This window comes from Erythranthe guttata, chromosome 8 (genome assembly GCF_056151865.1).
Source record: "Erythranthe guttata isolate IM_541 chromosome 8, IM_541, whole genome shotgun sequence".
NCBI lineage: Eukaryota > Viridiplantae > Streptophyta > Magnoliopsida > Lamiales > Phrymaceae > Erythranthe > Erythranthe guttata.
Window position 1 is genome coordinate 650,510 of NC_142540.1, and position 15,798 is coordinate 666,307.

The following is a 15,798-nucleotide window of genomic DNA, read 5'->3' on the forward strand; positions in this document are numbered from 1 at the left end:
AAAATATCAAGAAGTAAATATGAATAATAATACTATGACACTTAAGATATTGTTATCTAGTTTCACAATTTACATTTCTATATTCTTCTTGATTAACAATGCGAATGCTTCATTTGCTGATCATTTGTTTGATAACTCGAGTTGTGACGGTCGATACTGGGGCGGTTTTGTAAATAACAACTGTTCGTGTAATTTTCTTTACTCCTTGGCCCTTAAAGCAAATCAGACAGGGGAAATTTTCTTGAATTCGGGCCAGGCGAATTTTTCGGTTTGTGGAGGCTGCTCAGATTTCTCAACTTTGGATGTTAATAATAAATTTGGAAATAGAATTGAATTGCTAAGACGTAAATGCGGGTCGTGTGACTCGTGCTTAAGAAGCTGGGAAGAAATACAGGAAGCAGAGTCTGAGACTTGTCGCTTTGCTGTTTTAGTTATGTCAGTTAGTACAGACATTGAAAATGAAAAACGGGCTTCGAGAATTTTCGATTGCCTCGGCAATCAGCATATTGTAGATTCTAAACTTGCCAAGAATACTCCGAGGAAGAAAACACGACCAGGTGAGTCTCGAATATTTGAATTACTAATAAATATGTACGTATTGTTTACAATTTTACGAATCGTTCGTTGAAAAAAGGCTTGTGTGTACTAATTGGAGGCACCGTTGGATTTTTCGCGGTAGTAATATTTTCGATATTGATTTTGTCACGGAGAAGAAGAGAGACGCCGGTAGCACCGGTCGATAAAGATGGTATATACATACATATGCTTTTATGGATATCCTAATTATCAAGAAACTTATAGTTAATTATATGGTAATTAATTTTTTGTCCAGATTGGAAACCTGCGTTATCCGTACTATCGAAAGATTCCGCATTAATGAAAATCCCGATTGAAGAGATTCTTTCTGCCACAAATAATCTACTCGAATCGAACTTCATTGGTGAAGGGACATCAGGTCTGACTATATCTATATATATGTAACTTATTTTATTGCGGAATTTTTTCTTACTCTAGAGAACACTTTTTTGGTACTAGGAAAGGTGTATAAAGGAGTGTTGTCTAATAATCAGTGTGTTGCGATCAAGAAAATTACAAACGATGCAAATGCCGATTCGTTTCTGAGAGAAATCGGAAGCCTGGTTCATGTGAGACACTCAAATTTAGTAACTCTAATGGGGTACTGTGAAAACGGAAGCGAATGTTTCTTGATTTATGAACTTTGTCCGAACGGGAACTTGTCCGAGTGGCTTTACGGTATGTATTGTCCTCGACTTTCGATTTTCCCATCTTTACGATAAAATCATAAAATGTCTAACATTACACACACACACACAAAAAAAAAAAAAAAAAAACAGGAAAAGATGATAAAATTCTGTCATGGATTCGAAGACTCGAGATTGCTATTGGCAGTGCAAAGGGACTAAGGTTTCTCCACACATTTCCTCGCGGATGCATCGTTCATCGAGATATCAAGGTACACTATAATGTGTGTATGTGTGTGTGAAATATGTAAGTTTCGATTTTTTTTCATCAAATTAAATGAAACGAAAATTGTTGCTTCTCACACAGCCCACAAACATTCTCATCGGAACAAATTTCGAGGCCAAGCTTTCCGATTTCGGATTATCCAAGGTAATGAGTCTCGGAGAAACAAGTGTCAGTTCGGAAGTACGAGGTACATTCGGTTACGTTGACCCTGAGTACCACCGAAGCAATCCCCACACAAGTGCAAAAACTGATATCTACAGCTACGGAATCGTACTTCTTCAGATTCTCTCAGGGAGGAAAGTTATCGATATGAACATGAAGAAACCCAAGACCTTGGACAAAATCGTAAATAAATTTCACACGTCTCGTTTTTCATCGTCTAGTAATAAGTACAAATTCCAAGTCCAACAAATTTCTCTATCTTTTTTTTTTGTCAACAGGCGAAATCTGTTACGAAGAATCGAAAAATTGTAGAATTTGCTGATCCGAATCTTCACGGAGAGTATTCAATGGAAGCCTTTCGTCTAGTATTCGAGCTAGCTATATCGTGCACGGGGGATAAACAAAAGAGACCGTCGATTAATGAAGTTGTAACGAAATTAGAAGATGCTCTCGGAATATCGAAAAGGATTGAACCTTCTACACCAGATTGGTCCAAAGTTCCCTAGTTAATTGAATTTTGCTCTCATATATACATGTATGTATATATATAATTGGGACGGCGGTTCGAGAAAATTTAAATCGGAAAATGCGCTAAAATAATGTATACATCTAATGTACTATTGACATTTGTACTGTGCATGGCTGATAAAAGGGTGATACCCCTCTCGATAAAGTATGTCGAAAAACTACACAATAAAATTAAATCGTAGCATCTACGCTAAAACCCCGTTTGAAATTACATTAAAAAAAATACCTAGAGTTAAACTTCTTCAGAGAAATCAGGTTCGTCGGGTTTAAAGAATTTCGGCATCTTCAAACTCGAAGAAGAAGTATCGGGGATCGGAATCTTCTGCACAGCTCCTCTTCTCGTATTCGCAGCAAATTTCGATGCTAATATCGTCGCTCCGAGATGCTGCGCATGGCTGTCAGCATTATCACCGTCCGAATCACCGTTGCCGCCATCTTCTTCTTCTTCGCCTTCGTAAAAGTACAAATTCTCGCGCAAGGCCAATTCCTTTGCAAGCTTCTTCTTCTTGTACCTTCTCCACGCCGCCTGCAGAAAGCAAGCGCCCCAAGTCCGCCATTGATGCGAGTAGTACCTAAACGCGTGCTGCAGTTTCATGCTGTGGAGGCGTTTGAATTGCATGGCGACGAATTTAAGGTCCTCTGCTCGGAGTGCGAACGCTTCGACTTCGGTCAATGTTTTGACCGTTCGAGTTGAGGAGGGGAGGTTTAGCGACGAATTGGGGACTAATGCCCACGTGAGTAATTCTTCACCGCAGAAATCGCCGGGTCTTAGTGTTATTGAGTTGAAGAAACCGGAGCGACCGCCGTTTGTGGTGGAGCTCTCCATTTGGCCTCGGATTATGAAGATCATCTCGTTTACCGGATCGCCCTCTCGTACAATGTAGCTGCCAGGTGTGCTCAAGGATGAAACGAGACGCTCGCATATTGCGTCCAGGAGTTGGTCGTCCATCTGCGCGAAAAACGGCACCTGCAAAACACGAAATCTACTCCATCCAGCATTTTCTCTCGATCCAAACAGAGTCAACAAGAAACGAAACAAAATTCCCCAAAAAAATAAAATAAAATGACGTACACGGCGGACGAGTTTAAGACAAAGATGTCTCTGAATTTCGCGACGGAGATCCTGAGGTAGGGACCACAGAATAGATTCTTCGTTGACCCCACGAGTGGTCAACCATTTATACTGTTCGAAACGACGAACACGTTCTTGCAAATCGGGAGGCAACTGCCTATGCCTCATCCATTCCTCCGTGTCTCTTCTCCTTATCCTCCACTCCTCCAGTCTCACCGTCATCGATTGCAAGTAAGTCTTCCCTCAACAAAAAAATAAAACAAAAATAATTTATAATCGAACACACACACACACACGCATACGTACGTACATACATACATACATACATATATATATAACTAGTAATGGTGAAGATATTATTAATTACCTGCATATTGCCGATGAGCTGCGCGAATAGAATCAGACCGAAAATACAGAGAACAATGCAGAAAGATGTCTCACCAATATAAGTGCTTGTTTCCAAATTCTGTCCATATGAACTGCAAGCATGGTTATTATATAAGTAAATAGATACAAAATAACAGATTAGTTAAACGAACGAGTTTATTGCATTTAGCACCCCATGTGTTGTATTAAATTGCTTAAAAACTCTCCATGTTATTTTATCGGCAAATAACCCCTTAGAATAGAGAATTTTCAAGGGGTAAATTGCTGCAAAAATTGAATCATAGGGGGTTCTTTGCCAATAAAATATATAACGGGGAGTTTTTTAACAATTAGAAAAAACAGAGGGTGCCGAATGGAATAAACCCTTTGAAAGAACTATAAATGATCACACCTCAGATTTCTCAAGCCCCACCAAAGGCAGTAGAGATACTTCTCGAGGAAACTGGCGGAAGCAACTTCGCTCGTGAAAGCATCGGCAAACATTCCAAACTTGAAATCGGAATCATCGTTTTTCGCGTCGCATCGGGAGAGCACACTAGTCATATTCAGCCAGTACTGCCGCTCAAGACTCGAAGCTTCCGCATTCATACAGTCGAGAAACTCAAATCTACATGGTGGGATTTTGTCGTATTCGTCATTGCACCTTTCTTGCCAGCACGAATGTTGTCTTCCTATAGATGCCAGATACCACGAAGCTCCTAATACCTATACATATATAATATTATAAATAAAGATTCGTTTTTTTTTTCTTTTTTCGAAGAGGTGACAAAAATCGATGAATGTAACAAAATCGAGAGATGAAGTACGACTCACGTGGCTGGCGAGCATGAAGAGAAGTAGATTATACGCAGCTCCAGCCCAAGCTGTCTTGGCTATAAAACCGGTGGTTTTTATTATCCGGTTATTTAACGGGAAAATAACGAACAATCGTGGGATGTATTGGATTAGGACAATAAGAGCCAGAGTGTTGTTCGAATGACCGGATCCTTTCGTTTTCGTCGCCGGAATTACATACCAAATCACAATCTGCAAACAATCATTTCAACTCAAGATTATTGCAACTAAAGATTCTTGTTTTCTCTCTCTACTTTCCTCTGCATTCAAAGTGATCCATTAATAATTGTTCAATTTATTTCCAGCTCAACTTGAACAATTCATCACAAGACTCATGTTTGGGTGCATTTTCATCTCATTTTTTTTTCCCTCCCAAACGAAATCGTGTTTATTTAACTTAAAAAAAAAAACAAATTCCAAAATAATTTTAAAACTTTCTCCCTTCTCCATACATGATTTGGCTGCTACCGTTAAAAAAAAATTTGACTCCTACAGTGTAAAAAAAAAGTTCTAACACATTTAAACATAATTTGATTGTTGCAGTGCATTTTGTGCCATCTCAAATTATAAACAAGCATTACTTTCACTTTTAAACTATTCCCTCAAAACATATTTCCCCAAAATTAAACGAAAATAACTCTCCGAAAACAATTCCAAACATTGCCTAGGAATCTAGGATCAGATTCTTTTTATAAAAAAAAAATCGAAAAAATTAACCTGAGGCAAGGGAAGGGTGGCGGTAAGATCGATAATGAAATCGGATTTAAGGTATCGCATGGTAATTTCGTGAGGGTCCATAACGAGTTCACCGCGACCGAAAACCCTAGAACTAGGAGCGACAAACGCCATGCGAAACTTCATCAACATATGTAGAAGGTAGAAAACATCGGTAATTGTACGAGAATACGTAATGAGGACGGATGCATGGGTGTCGGTCGACATGCATGCTTGTCCGTCGACGACGTAAGGGAGGTAGAAGTAGAGCGGGTCGATGAATAGCGATATCAAGCACGCGATTAGGAACACGTGGTTCCAATGGTTCACGATGTCGCTGTTCGGGTCGAGGATTTGGTAGTGCCATAGTATGCTTAGAGAATTCGGCTCGTCTGACGATGCGGATGCGGCGGCGGAGGCGGAGGAGGTGGGGTCGTGGTGGTGGTGGGTTAGGGTTCGCCGGAAGTGGCGGAGGTGGGATGCCGGCCTCGAGAATATTCTATTCATCTTCCATGGCGGAGCCCCGATTTTTTCTCGGATTCTCCGCTTTTTCAATCTTGTTTAGTTTTTTTTTTTTTTTTTTTAGGGTTCGTGTCGGATTGAAATCTTTGGAATTGAGGAAATTAAATAATGAATTGAAGAAAAATTGAATATTTTTTTTGAAGGGGATGATTGATTGTTTGTTTGTTTGTTTGTTTGTTTGGGGGTATGAAAATTTGCAGGTGAAGAAAGCGGGTAGTGGTGAGAGAGAGAGAGAGAGAAGAAAGGTTGAGTTGTTTGGTGTTGAAGATCGTTATTGACCGTTGGAGTTTTTGAGGTTGTAGTACGAGGAAACACGGGAATGTCGGTAAATTTCAGACAACTGAAATATATTCCATGAAGAAAAGAAAAAAAGAATAATTGTCAGCAAAATAGAGTATGGCCCATATTTTGTATGAAATAAAATATTTTGGGCCCAATTGAAGATTTTCTTCGAAATGTTAGCCCATATTTGTATGAGATGAACTGTTTTGCAGCCCAATTCAAGATATTTTTTAAATGTTCCGAAACATCGTTCTATATTTAAATTTTCGTATTTTACTCAAACTCGACTCGGCTCATAAGAATATGTAATTTATATTTAAAAAATCTCCAAATTTGGGCCGTTTAAATGTTCCAAATATCATCTAGATTGTGAGGAATATTCTTCACTTTGTTCCGTTTTACCCCATTCGAGCTCCATATTGTGAAACAAGATAATCATAAAATGTGTCTCTTGGCTTGTAAATATCAGATTGTAGTGCATTAGAAACTGCATTTTTTGCACAACACGAGTACAAACTAGAGAACATCACAAAATCTAGAAGATTTTGTTGAATTTGACACTATAAGGATGGACATGTGATAACATTCATAGTTGAAGGGGTCGCTGTAATTACCTATATATGAAGGATATTTTCGCAATTTAACCTTAACTCCGAAGAAACCTAATTTATCCTATATAACTATTGGCTTCTATGTAGAAGGTGGGGGAATAAAGATTAAAAAAGAAAAAGTGGTATTGAAAGCAAAATATTTGTCACGTGTGAAGGGGACCAGTCAACTTCTATGCACAAGCTTGTTAGACATGGACCAAATCAAATTCCATCTAGCTATTATTAATGTGGGCCAAAGGCCCATCTCATGGGGGACTCACTCAAAGCATTACTGTAATTTATTTATTAATTAAAAAACAAAAAAAATGTAATTAATTATATGGTAAGATGAGATTTGAACTTAACTAATTAGCACTGGTACGAGATTAAAATGTGAAAGAATTAATTTGCACCGCACGTGCTCACATGTACACAATATCATAGTGTCATTCTGTCAGATCCCAGGTTTATACTCATCTATATAATTGTTTGCAGAGAATCAATTTATTTCTGTTAAATGCCAGTTATAATGTACATCGTGCTTCGAGCCTACTTGAGTCGAACAATACATACAAAGTTACAAATAAGGAAAAATGAGATTTTCAGTACTGTAAGTTTGCTAGTTGAGAGCTTAGTCCACCATGCTTTAAAATCAGAATTTTAGTCATGTAAGTTACAAAAATTGAGAATTTTGGTCCTATGGCCTATTATAACAGGTAATATGATGGTTGGTTGAGTTGACATTTCAAATATAAAAATAGGTGATGTGGCTAATGAGTTGGAAAATTTTAAAGAGAAATAAAATACCATCAAATTATTTTTATTTGATGAATGAAATAAACATTTTTACAGTAACTATTTTTTAATTAATATTTCATAGTTTTCAATTGATAAAAATAGTAATTAACTATATTTTATTACTCGTTATGGATATTTGTTATTCTTGTTTTGATAATGTATTTTATGTTTGGAGGCTCTAGAATACTTTTATAGAGTTTTGAAAATATTTTATTACTTTTTTGGTTAATTCGTAAATGTGTATTTGATTTCTTATACTAATTATGATTGTGCATGTCATTTAACTTTACAACAAGGTTTAATAAAAGGTTTTTTTTCGGTTTTATGTTGAATTTGATTGTTGGTTCAATTTCATTGTAATCACTAAGTATAGATTTGTAAAAAAAATGAAATATTTAGATAAATATTAATTTAATTATTATTTTTATCAAATAAAAATTAAGAAATATTAATTAAACATTAGTTAGTCTTATTTCCTTCATAAAAATATACTTGTGGATTTTATTCAATGGATTTATTGTGGTTCTTTATTGCAAATATAACAAAAAAAAATTAAATATATAAATTTAATATGTTAAAATTTCCTTATTATTTTGGTGAATTAGACATTGAGAATTATTTTTTTCTCCAAAACCATCAAACTCATTAGCCACATCACCTAATTTAATTTTAATCTATTTATTTTTATATTTTAAATGTCAACTCATTCAACCAACCATCACATTACCTGTTATAGCAGGTCATAGGACCAAAATTCTCAACTTTTGTAATTTACAGGACTAAAATTCTGACTTTGAAACATGGTGGACTAAAACTCTCAACTAGCAAACTTATAGGACTAAAAAACTCATTTTGTCTTACAAATAATATATAAATAGAGAGAGATATTATTTGTTTAATAATTTAAGATATATTCAAAATTTTATTGGATATATGAACTAATATTTAATTAATTTAATCAAATCACAGGGGCCGGCCAAAGGGCAAGAATTGAAGATCCTTCAGAAAAAAGACTAAATAAACTATATTTTTATTTAAATGTTTTGATATTAAAGAATATAAAAATGCCTTAATTTTATGGACCTCAGACCGACTCTAATCAGAAGATGTATTTAGTTATTATTTTGATGTAATGATTGTGTGCAGATTTGAATTTTATCAAAAATAAATAAATAATTTATATGCTAATTAAAACTAAAAATATAGATTAAACAACTTGATTTATTTTGGTAGCTCTAAACATCAAATTGTTCATATGTAAAAAGAATAAAAGCCGGATATTGTGGACATCCTCGATAGATTTTGGATCTGCTGCAGATTCATTAAAATTATATATTGGATTTTATAATATATAAGTCAATATAATTGCAAAGATTAGGTAAAAATGGAGACTCTTTGTTTATTTTTTATTTTACCCTATCTTTTCTTTTCTATATATAGAGTTGGTTTTATAGATGTAGCGCCCGATGAAATAGATCAGGTGATTTTAAATCATAGATCTATATATATAATAATACTCACCCATGTGAATGTGCGTTCAGTGCGTATGAATTGTCATTTGTATATTTCATCGAGTGGAGCATGTCGTTTACGTCATCTTTGCGTGTACAAAATGGGAAATCAGCGCCACTCGTTCAGCTAGACTCGGTTGGCTTGTGCCCAATGATTGCTTGATATTTATTTTCTGAGTTGGTTTAAAAATAATTATATAATGAAAATTGGTTCCGAATTTTATTATATAGGATATGCAAAAATAAATAAATTATATTATGAATTTTACCTTATATTATATCCTTTGTTAAATTTTCTTTTTGTGTGCAATTAATCGAAGGTTGGCTAAATAAAATTTTCAGGTATAAGTAATTATGATTATTAAATTTAATTGATGCTCAATATAACGTGCCACACGTTTTAATGGTCTAAATTGGATATCCAATTAAAGAAATTGGAATTTGATTTACACCAACTCGAAATAAAAATAGAGACAAGCAAATGAATATGAACCACATTAGTGGAAAGTGGAATTCCACTCACGGAAGCAAACACGTCCATTCATTGGCTAACAAATTATATCATGGTTTACATTTCATTTTTTTATTTTAGAAATTTCCAGTAGTGGGACATTTTTTCATAATTATCAGAAAAAATCAGATAGGCAAAAAATATTAAATTAAATAAATAAATATAGAAAAAGACAAGACAAAAAGATCCCTATATATTAAGGTGGTATAATTATCATCATAAATTAATATTGGATGTCTGATTGTATTCCATGGCCCATGTTTTGTCCTTTTGTTTGAACAAAATTCATTGCAATAACCTAAATTCTTCTCAACAAACTCTCCACACTTTTTAATAATAAATAATTAAAAATAAAAAATAAAATAAAAAATCTCAACCACTTTTTAAGAGATTTTTAGGTTGTTTGGTACACTTCAATTTTCAGGTGTGATGACTTGAAAGGATACGTTGGCTCACTTAAACTTTTCATGTGATTACCAAACAAGGCATTAAGAATCATACCTTAAGTAAGAAAAGGTATAAAGTTTTAAGTAAATATATTTTATAATTCAACTAATACATTAAATTAACTAAAATTTTACGTAAAAAAAAGGTGTCATTTAAAAGACAACAATATGAAATTGAAAAAAAGGCATCTATATATAGAATATAGGATCTCTCTTTTAATGAATGAATAATGACATACTTTTCATTATTGTTCTCATTCTAGCAAAGTCCTAATTTATTTGTGTTTCTTATCTTTTTTCCATTTTTTGTCCTTGGAGAGATAAGAACAATACTAGAAAAGGTGAAGTGCTTCTTTCTATATATCAATCAAATTAATCAACGTTCAACGACACTGTTTCGTGGAATTTTATTCAAATTAAACAAGCATGTGTTTTTTGCTTTCTTGAAAATTTGACCTCTACATATCATATATCGTATTCTAAATGGCTCAATCACGAAATAATAAAATGGAATAGGAGTAAAATGAGACCAGAATAGAGAAAATCCAAACGAGAGGAAACATATGCGTTCCAAGAAACTTGGAAAAACAAGCGTAAGTGAAAGAATTTCTAACGGTCAAGTCAGTCGGAATCATTGAGAAAAATGATATATATGTATATTGAAAATAAGTGCGCATATGAACTAGTGACCAACTTATGAATATTAATGAGCAAGTTTAGAGTATGCATAAACTGTCTTTGGACTTTGTTGTAAGATCCTTATTATTTGGGCTTCGGATTCAATCAAACCCGTATCACATATATATATCAAATTAAGCTTGCCAAAATTTCTATCCGAATCGAATTTTAGAAGGAATTTGGGTAACTTAATGTAATAAAATTTTTACAAATATTTGGAGCTTATGAACTCCTGACTCCATGACATTTTGATCAAACTCCTCATCTCCCTCATAAATAAAAAAAAAAATAGAAATAAATGCAGTCCCCTAATAAGTCAACCCCACTCTGCTTCAAGAATGCATTTTTTCAGTTTCATGTCACTTTACTTTCATTGCCACTGTTACATGTAAAAATATTCAAAGTTCAACACCACCCCCACCCCCCCACCCCCCACCCCCACCCATGACCACCTCAACCCCACAAACACACTCAACACAAGAGATATATACTACAGAAAGAAGCACACCACCCCCACCCACTCAGGATATTCTTTAATACACAAAGATAAATACAAATAATTATAAAGTGAAGCTGATTTCTGGAGAACACAAAACCTTACCCCCATTTCTTTACACACATTTCTTTTTTGACTGCTTTTCTTTGTCATCTGTATATCAAGTAAAATTTATTATTGATCCAATCACTCAATATTCTGCTTATTTAAGTGTGTATACACCTCTTTTCATAGAGTCCACGTACATTACATATATCAACACAATTTTTGCTAAGCAATATATTCTATAGCACAATTCCCCACCACCCTTTTCTTCACTTGTTCCATCCTCCCAACACCATTTTCTTGATTTTTTCTTTCTCTTCTGTAGATTTTTTTAGTGTTTGCTCAAAAGGGTTTCTGCAATTTACTCCAAGAAATGTTTTTTCCATGGTTTTGAGGCGGCCGGTGATGGATATTGAAGCCTGGAGCCCTGAACGTTCTATAAAGGTGAGACCTTTGCAAAAAAAAATGTGTTCTTGATTTTTTTTTTTTTTTTTTGTTGATGATTTGAATTTTTGGGGGATTATTAATTGTGGGTTTTGCAGAAAGAATCATGGAAGACTGTATTGACATTGGCTTACCAGAGTTTGGGTGTTGTGTATGGTGATTTAAGCACTTCGCCTCTGTATGTGTACAAGAGCACTTTTGCAGAGGATATTCAGCACTCTGAAACTAATGAGGAGATTTATGGAGTTCTTTCTTTTGTTTTCTGGACATTAACTTTAATACCACTCCTTAAGTATGTGTTCATAGTGCTTAGAGCAGGCGATAATGGCGAGGGCGGTACTTTCGCTCTCTACACCCTCCTCTGCCGCCACGCTCGTATCGGCACTTTGCCGAACGGTCAACTTGCCGACGAGGATTTGTATGAGTACAAGAAAGATGGGATTAGTTATGGTAGTAATAAGGGTCTTGGTATGAAATTGAGATCTACACTTGAGAAGCACAAATTGCTGCAGAAAATGCTGCTTATTTTGGCCTTGATTGGGACTTGTATGGTGATTGGAGATGGAGTTCTTACGCCCGCAATTTCGGGTAAAAGAATCGAATTTTTTTTGTGTTTTTTTGATGTAAATTTGAAATGGGGTGTGATTTGTTTTGCTTGTGTGGTGCAGTGTTTTCTGCAGTTTCTGGATTGGAGCTTGTTGTGTCAAAGCATCATCATCAATGTGAGTCTTTTTCGCTTACTTAGATTTTGTTCAAGAATCTTCGATTTGGTTATAATAGTAATTTCTCGTATAGATGCATAAGAAAATTATTAGAAAGCCCGTTTGTTGAAAAGCTTCGTTTTTGTCTAAATTGGTTGTCTTTTGCTCTCAATTTGGTCATCTTCGAGTGATTGATAAGTGCAATAGAAAAATGAAAGGGGAGAAAATTATGATCAAAATTGTGGACAAAGGTTGTGTCTTTTAGTTAAGAATTAAGATGTTCCGGCATTCGATCCCATAGAAAAAAAAAATGGAGAAAATTATGATCAAAATTCGACACAAAGGTTATGGATTTTAGTTATGAGTAAAAGATGTTCCGGCATTCGATCGAAATATTCTATTTAGTTTTATGATTTTAGTAGACGTGTGTTAATTCAAAGACAAAGAGGACACACCAAATTTTAAATAAAAAAATGCATTATTGTGGGGCCTTTCTTATGTTATGACAAACTTTCTGATTTAATTATGAAATTAAATATTATCTATATAAAGTAAAGTTAGGTCACCATCTTTCCCGATTGTGGTAGATATATAATGGCACCATCATAAGTGGAAACGCAACTTGATGTTAAATAATTTTCGAGTGCTTATCAGATTTTTTGTTGATAACGTTGTACCTCTGTAAAGTAAATCGGTAATAATTAAACAATGAAAAGAAGATTTAAAGTCGAACGATCTGCTGTAGAAGAAGTGATTGTTTAGTCATTAGTGGGACTAGTAACATTTATCGAGTAAGGCTCTATTCTAAAATGGAACCCAAAAAAATAAAAAAAATTCAAACGAAAAATCAAGTTCGAGGCTTTGTATGATGTCATTGTTGTTTTTGCTGTTGTCATTTTTTAGCATAACTATTTGCCAAACCTATTTCGATGTGTGAAATATATAAAGAATATTAAATCCTTATGTATATATATTTTCTTGCATGCAGATATAGAAGTCCCGGTTGCATGCATAATACTGGTGTTCTTATTCTACCTTCAGCATTACGGGACCCACCGACTAGGATTTTTATTTGCACCGATAGTGATAACATGGCTTTTCTGCATCAGTTCGATCGGAGTGTATAATATCTTCCATTGGAACCCTCATGTTTACAAAGCACTCTCACCTTATTACATGTATAAATTCTTGAAAAAAACCCGACGAGATGGATGGATGTCGTTGGGCGGGATTTTATTGTGTATAACAGGTATAAAAAATTAACAGCTTATTGTAATTCTTGTCGTACTCAAAATCGGTTCTTACTTTGTTTTAATTAAATTTATATATTGAAAAAATCCAGGTTCGGAGGCTATGTTTGCTGATCTTGGACACTTTTCGCAGTTGTCAATCAAGGTAATTGAAATTTCGTTGATGTATATACATTTTCAGGTTAATGTACATACTTACGCGATTTTTTTTTTGGTTTTTTTTTTTTCTGTTGCAGATAGCGTTTAGTTTTGTGGTATATCCGTCTTTAATCCTTGCTTATATGGGACAAGCGGCTTATCTTTCCAAACATCACGTAATCGAGAGTGATTATCAGATTGGATTCTACGTATCCGTACCTGGTATAATATTTAAATTTCGGAATTTTGCGGAAAAAAAAAATAGCAATTCATGTATAGTCGTTTTATTATTGTTGCAGAAAAGATACGGTGGCCTGTTCTGGCAATAGCGATTCTTGCTGCAGTGGTCGGAAGCCAAGCCATAATTACCGGAACATTTTCGATAATTAAACAATGCTGTGCATTGGGTTGTTTTCCGAGGGTTAATATAATACACACGTCGTCAAAAATATGCGGCCAGATTTATATCCCAGAAATCAACTGGACTTTAATGGTGCTCTGTTTGGCCGTCACTCTCGGCTTTCGTGACACTAAACACATTAGCAATGCCTCAGGTAACATCATGTACACCCAACTATGTGTAATTTATATATAGTGATTTAAGTAATTTAGGATTTATTGCATTCAACATCCTTGTGTTTACTCTAATTGTTACAAAGTCCTTGTATTATTAATATTAACAAAAACAACCCTATAAAGTTTTTTTTTGCAAACTACTCCCTAAAACCTCACCTTTAAGGGGTTTTGTGCTAAGAAAAGTGTGCATTATAGCAACACCTTTCGGGGTTTTTTTTTTCTCTCTCTCTCATGCAACACCTTTCGTTTTTTCTCAGGTCTAGCGGTTATAACAGTTATGTTGGTAACAACATGCCTTACGTCACTCGTAATCGTCCTATGCTGGAACAAGAGCGTCCTATTAGCAATTTGCTTCATATTATTCTTCGGCTCCATCGAAGCCCTCTACTTCTCAGCTTCCCTAATCAAATTCCGCGAGGGCGCGTGGGTCCCGATCGCCCTCTCTCTCATCTTCCTCGCCATAATGTACACCTGGCACTACGGCACGCTCAAAAAGTACGAATTCGACGTACAGAACAAAGTCTCCATCAACTGGCTCCTAGGTTTGGGTCCGAACCTAGGCATAGTACGTGTCCGAGGCATAGGCCTCATACACACCGAGCTAGTCTCCGGAATTCCCGCCATTTTCTCTCACTTCGTCACTAATCTGCCCGCCTTTCATCAGGTGCTGGTTTTGTTCTGCATCAAGTACGTGCCGGTCCCACACGTGGGGCCCGAGGAGAGGTTCCTTGTGGGGAGAATCGGGCCGAAGGAGTACCGGGTGTACCGTTGTATAGCCCGTTACGGATACCGAGACACTATGATTGATGACGTGGCGTTCGAGAAGGATCTCGTTTGTAGTATAGCGGAGTTTATTAGGTCCGAAAGGAACGATCAAAGTGGGGGCCCGCCTTGCGATGACGACGAGGATAGGATGGCGGTTATTGGGACAAGCTCGAGGAAGATGTGGGCGGACGACGGTGGCGATGATGTGGCGGCGGTGGAGGAGGTGAGGGAAATGCCGACGAGGAAGAAGAAGAGAGTGAGATTTGTTTTGCCGGAGAGTCCGAGGATGGATAGGGAGGCGCGCGCTGAGCTGGACGAGCTGATGGAGGCGAGGGAAACAGGGATGGCGTTCATATTAGGGCATTGTTACGTGAAGGCGAAAGCGGGTTCGGGTTTGGTGAAGAGAGTCGTGATCAACGTGGGGTACGATTTCTTGAGGAGGAATTCGAGGGCGCCGACTTACGCTTCGAGTTTCCCGCGCGCCTCGACGTTGGAGGTGGGGATGGTTTACCATGTGTGAATCTTGTTTGGGTTTTGGTTGATGTGCCACGTGGAATACTCGATGTAAATGAAATGTTATTACATGTTTTATACGAGGTTAATTGCAGTGAGGTTGATAAGATTTTCCTTCTTGGATTTCTTTTTTCCGTAATTAGTTAGAAAATAAAGATGTAGTGAAAATGGCTAAATTATACCAAGGTCCAATTAAAATTGGTTGGTCCAAAATTTAAGTCGGCCCGGCCCAATAATTGGTTGGGTTATCCGTAGCTAATAAAATATTACCGTTAATGAAATTTAAGAAATTAGCACATTAAACGTCACGTGTCCAGCACAAGATGTGACCGACACGTGGTGCAATT

The 15,798-nt window shown here is 35.9% G+C and overlaps 3 protein-coding genes across 3 annotated transcripts; 2 read left to right on the forward strand and 1 right to left on the reverse strand.

The window, feature by feature from the left end:
• The first annotated feature begins 19 nt into the window (after nt 1–19).
• On the forward strand, nt 20–2,156 carry LOC105970466 (putative serine/threonine-protein kinase PBL22). Its single transcript, XM_088822606.1, has 6 exons — nt 20–557; nt 833–955; nt 1,036–1,258; nt 1,411–1,474; nt 1,570–1,833; nt 1,929–2,156. The coding sequence occupies exons 1-6, from the start codon at nt 20–22 to the stop codon at nt 2,154–2,156; spliced, it is 1,440 nt and encodes a 479-aa protein (XP_088678732.1).
• A 60-nt stretch (nt 2,157–2,216) lies between these two features.
• On the reverse strand, nt 2,217–6,090 carry CNGC18 (cyclic nucleotide-gated channel 18). Its single transcript, XM_088821466.1, has 6 exons — nt 5,189–6,090; nt 4,451–4,663; nt 4,029–4,342; nt 3,618–3,729; nt 3,251–3,487; nt 2,217–3,145 (listed from the first exon to the last, which is right to left on the reverse strand). Exons 1-6 carry the CDS (start codon nt 5,690–5,692, stop codon nt 2,411–2,413), a joined length of 2,115 nt encoding a protein of 704 aa, XP_088677592.1. The 5' UTR covers nt 5,693–6,090; the 3' UTR covers nt 2,217–2,410.
• A 4,948-nt stretch (nt 6,091–11,038) lies between these two features.
• LOC105969106 (potassium transporter 8) lies at nt 11,039–15,558 on the forward strand. Its single transcript, XM_088821465.1, has 9 exons — nt 11,039–11,183; nt 11,390–11,508; nt 11,607–12,096; nt 12,177–12,230; nt 13,198–13,458; nt 13,552–13,604; nt 13,696–13,819; nt 13,897–14,151; nt 14,431–15,558. The coding sequence occupies exons 2-9, from the start codon at nt 11,449–11,451 to the stop codon at nt 15,456–15,458; spliced, it is 2,325 nt and encodes a 774-aa protein (XP_088677591.1). The 5' UTR covers nt 11,039–11,183; nt 11,390–11,448; the 3' UTR covers nt 15,459–15,558.
• Nucleotides 15,559–15,798: the final 240 nt, after the last annotated feature.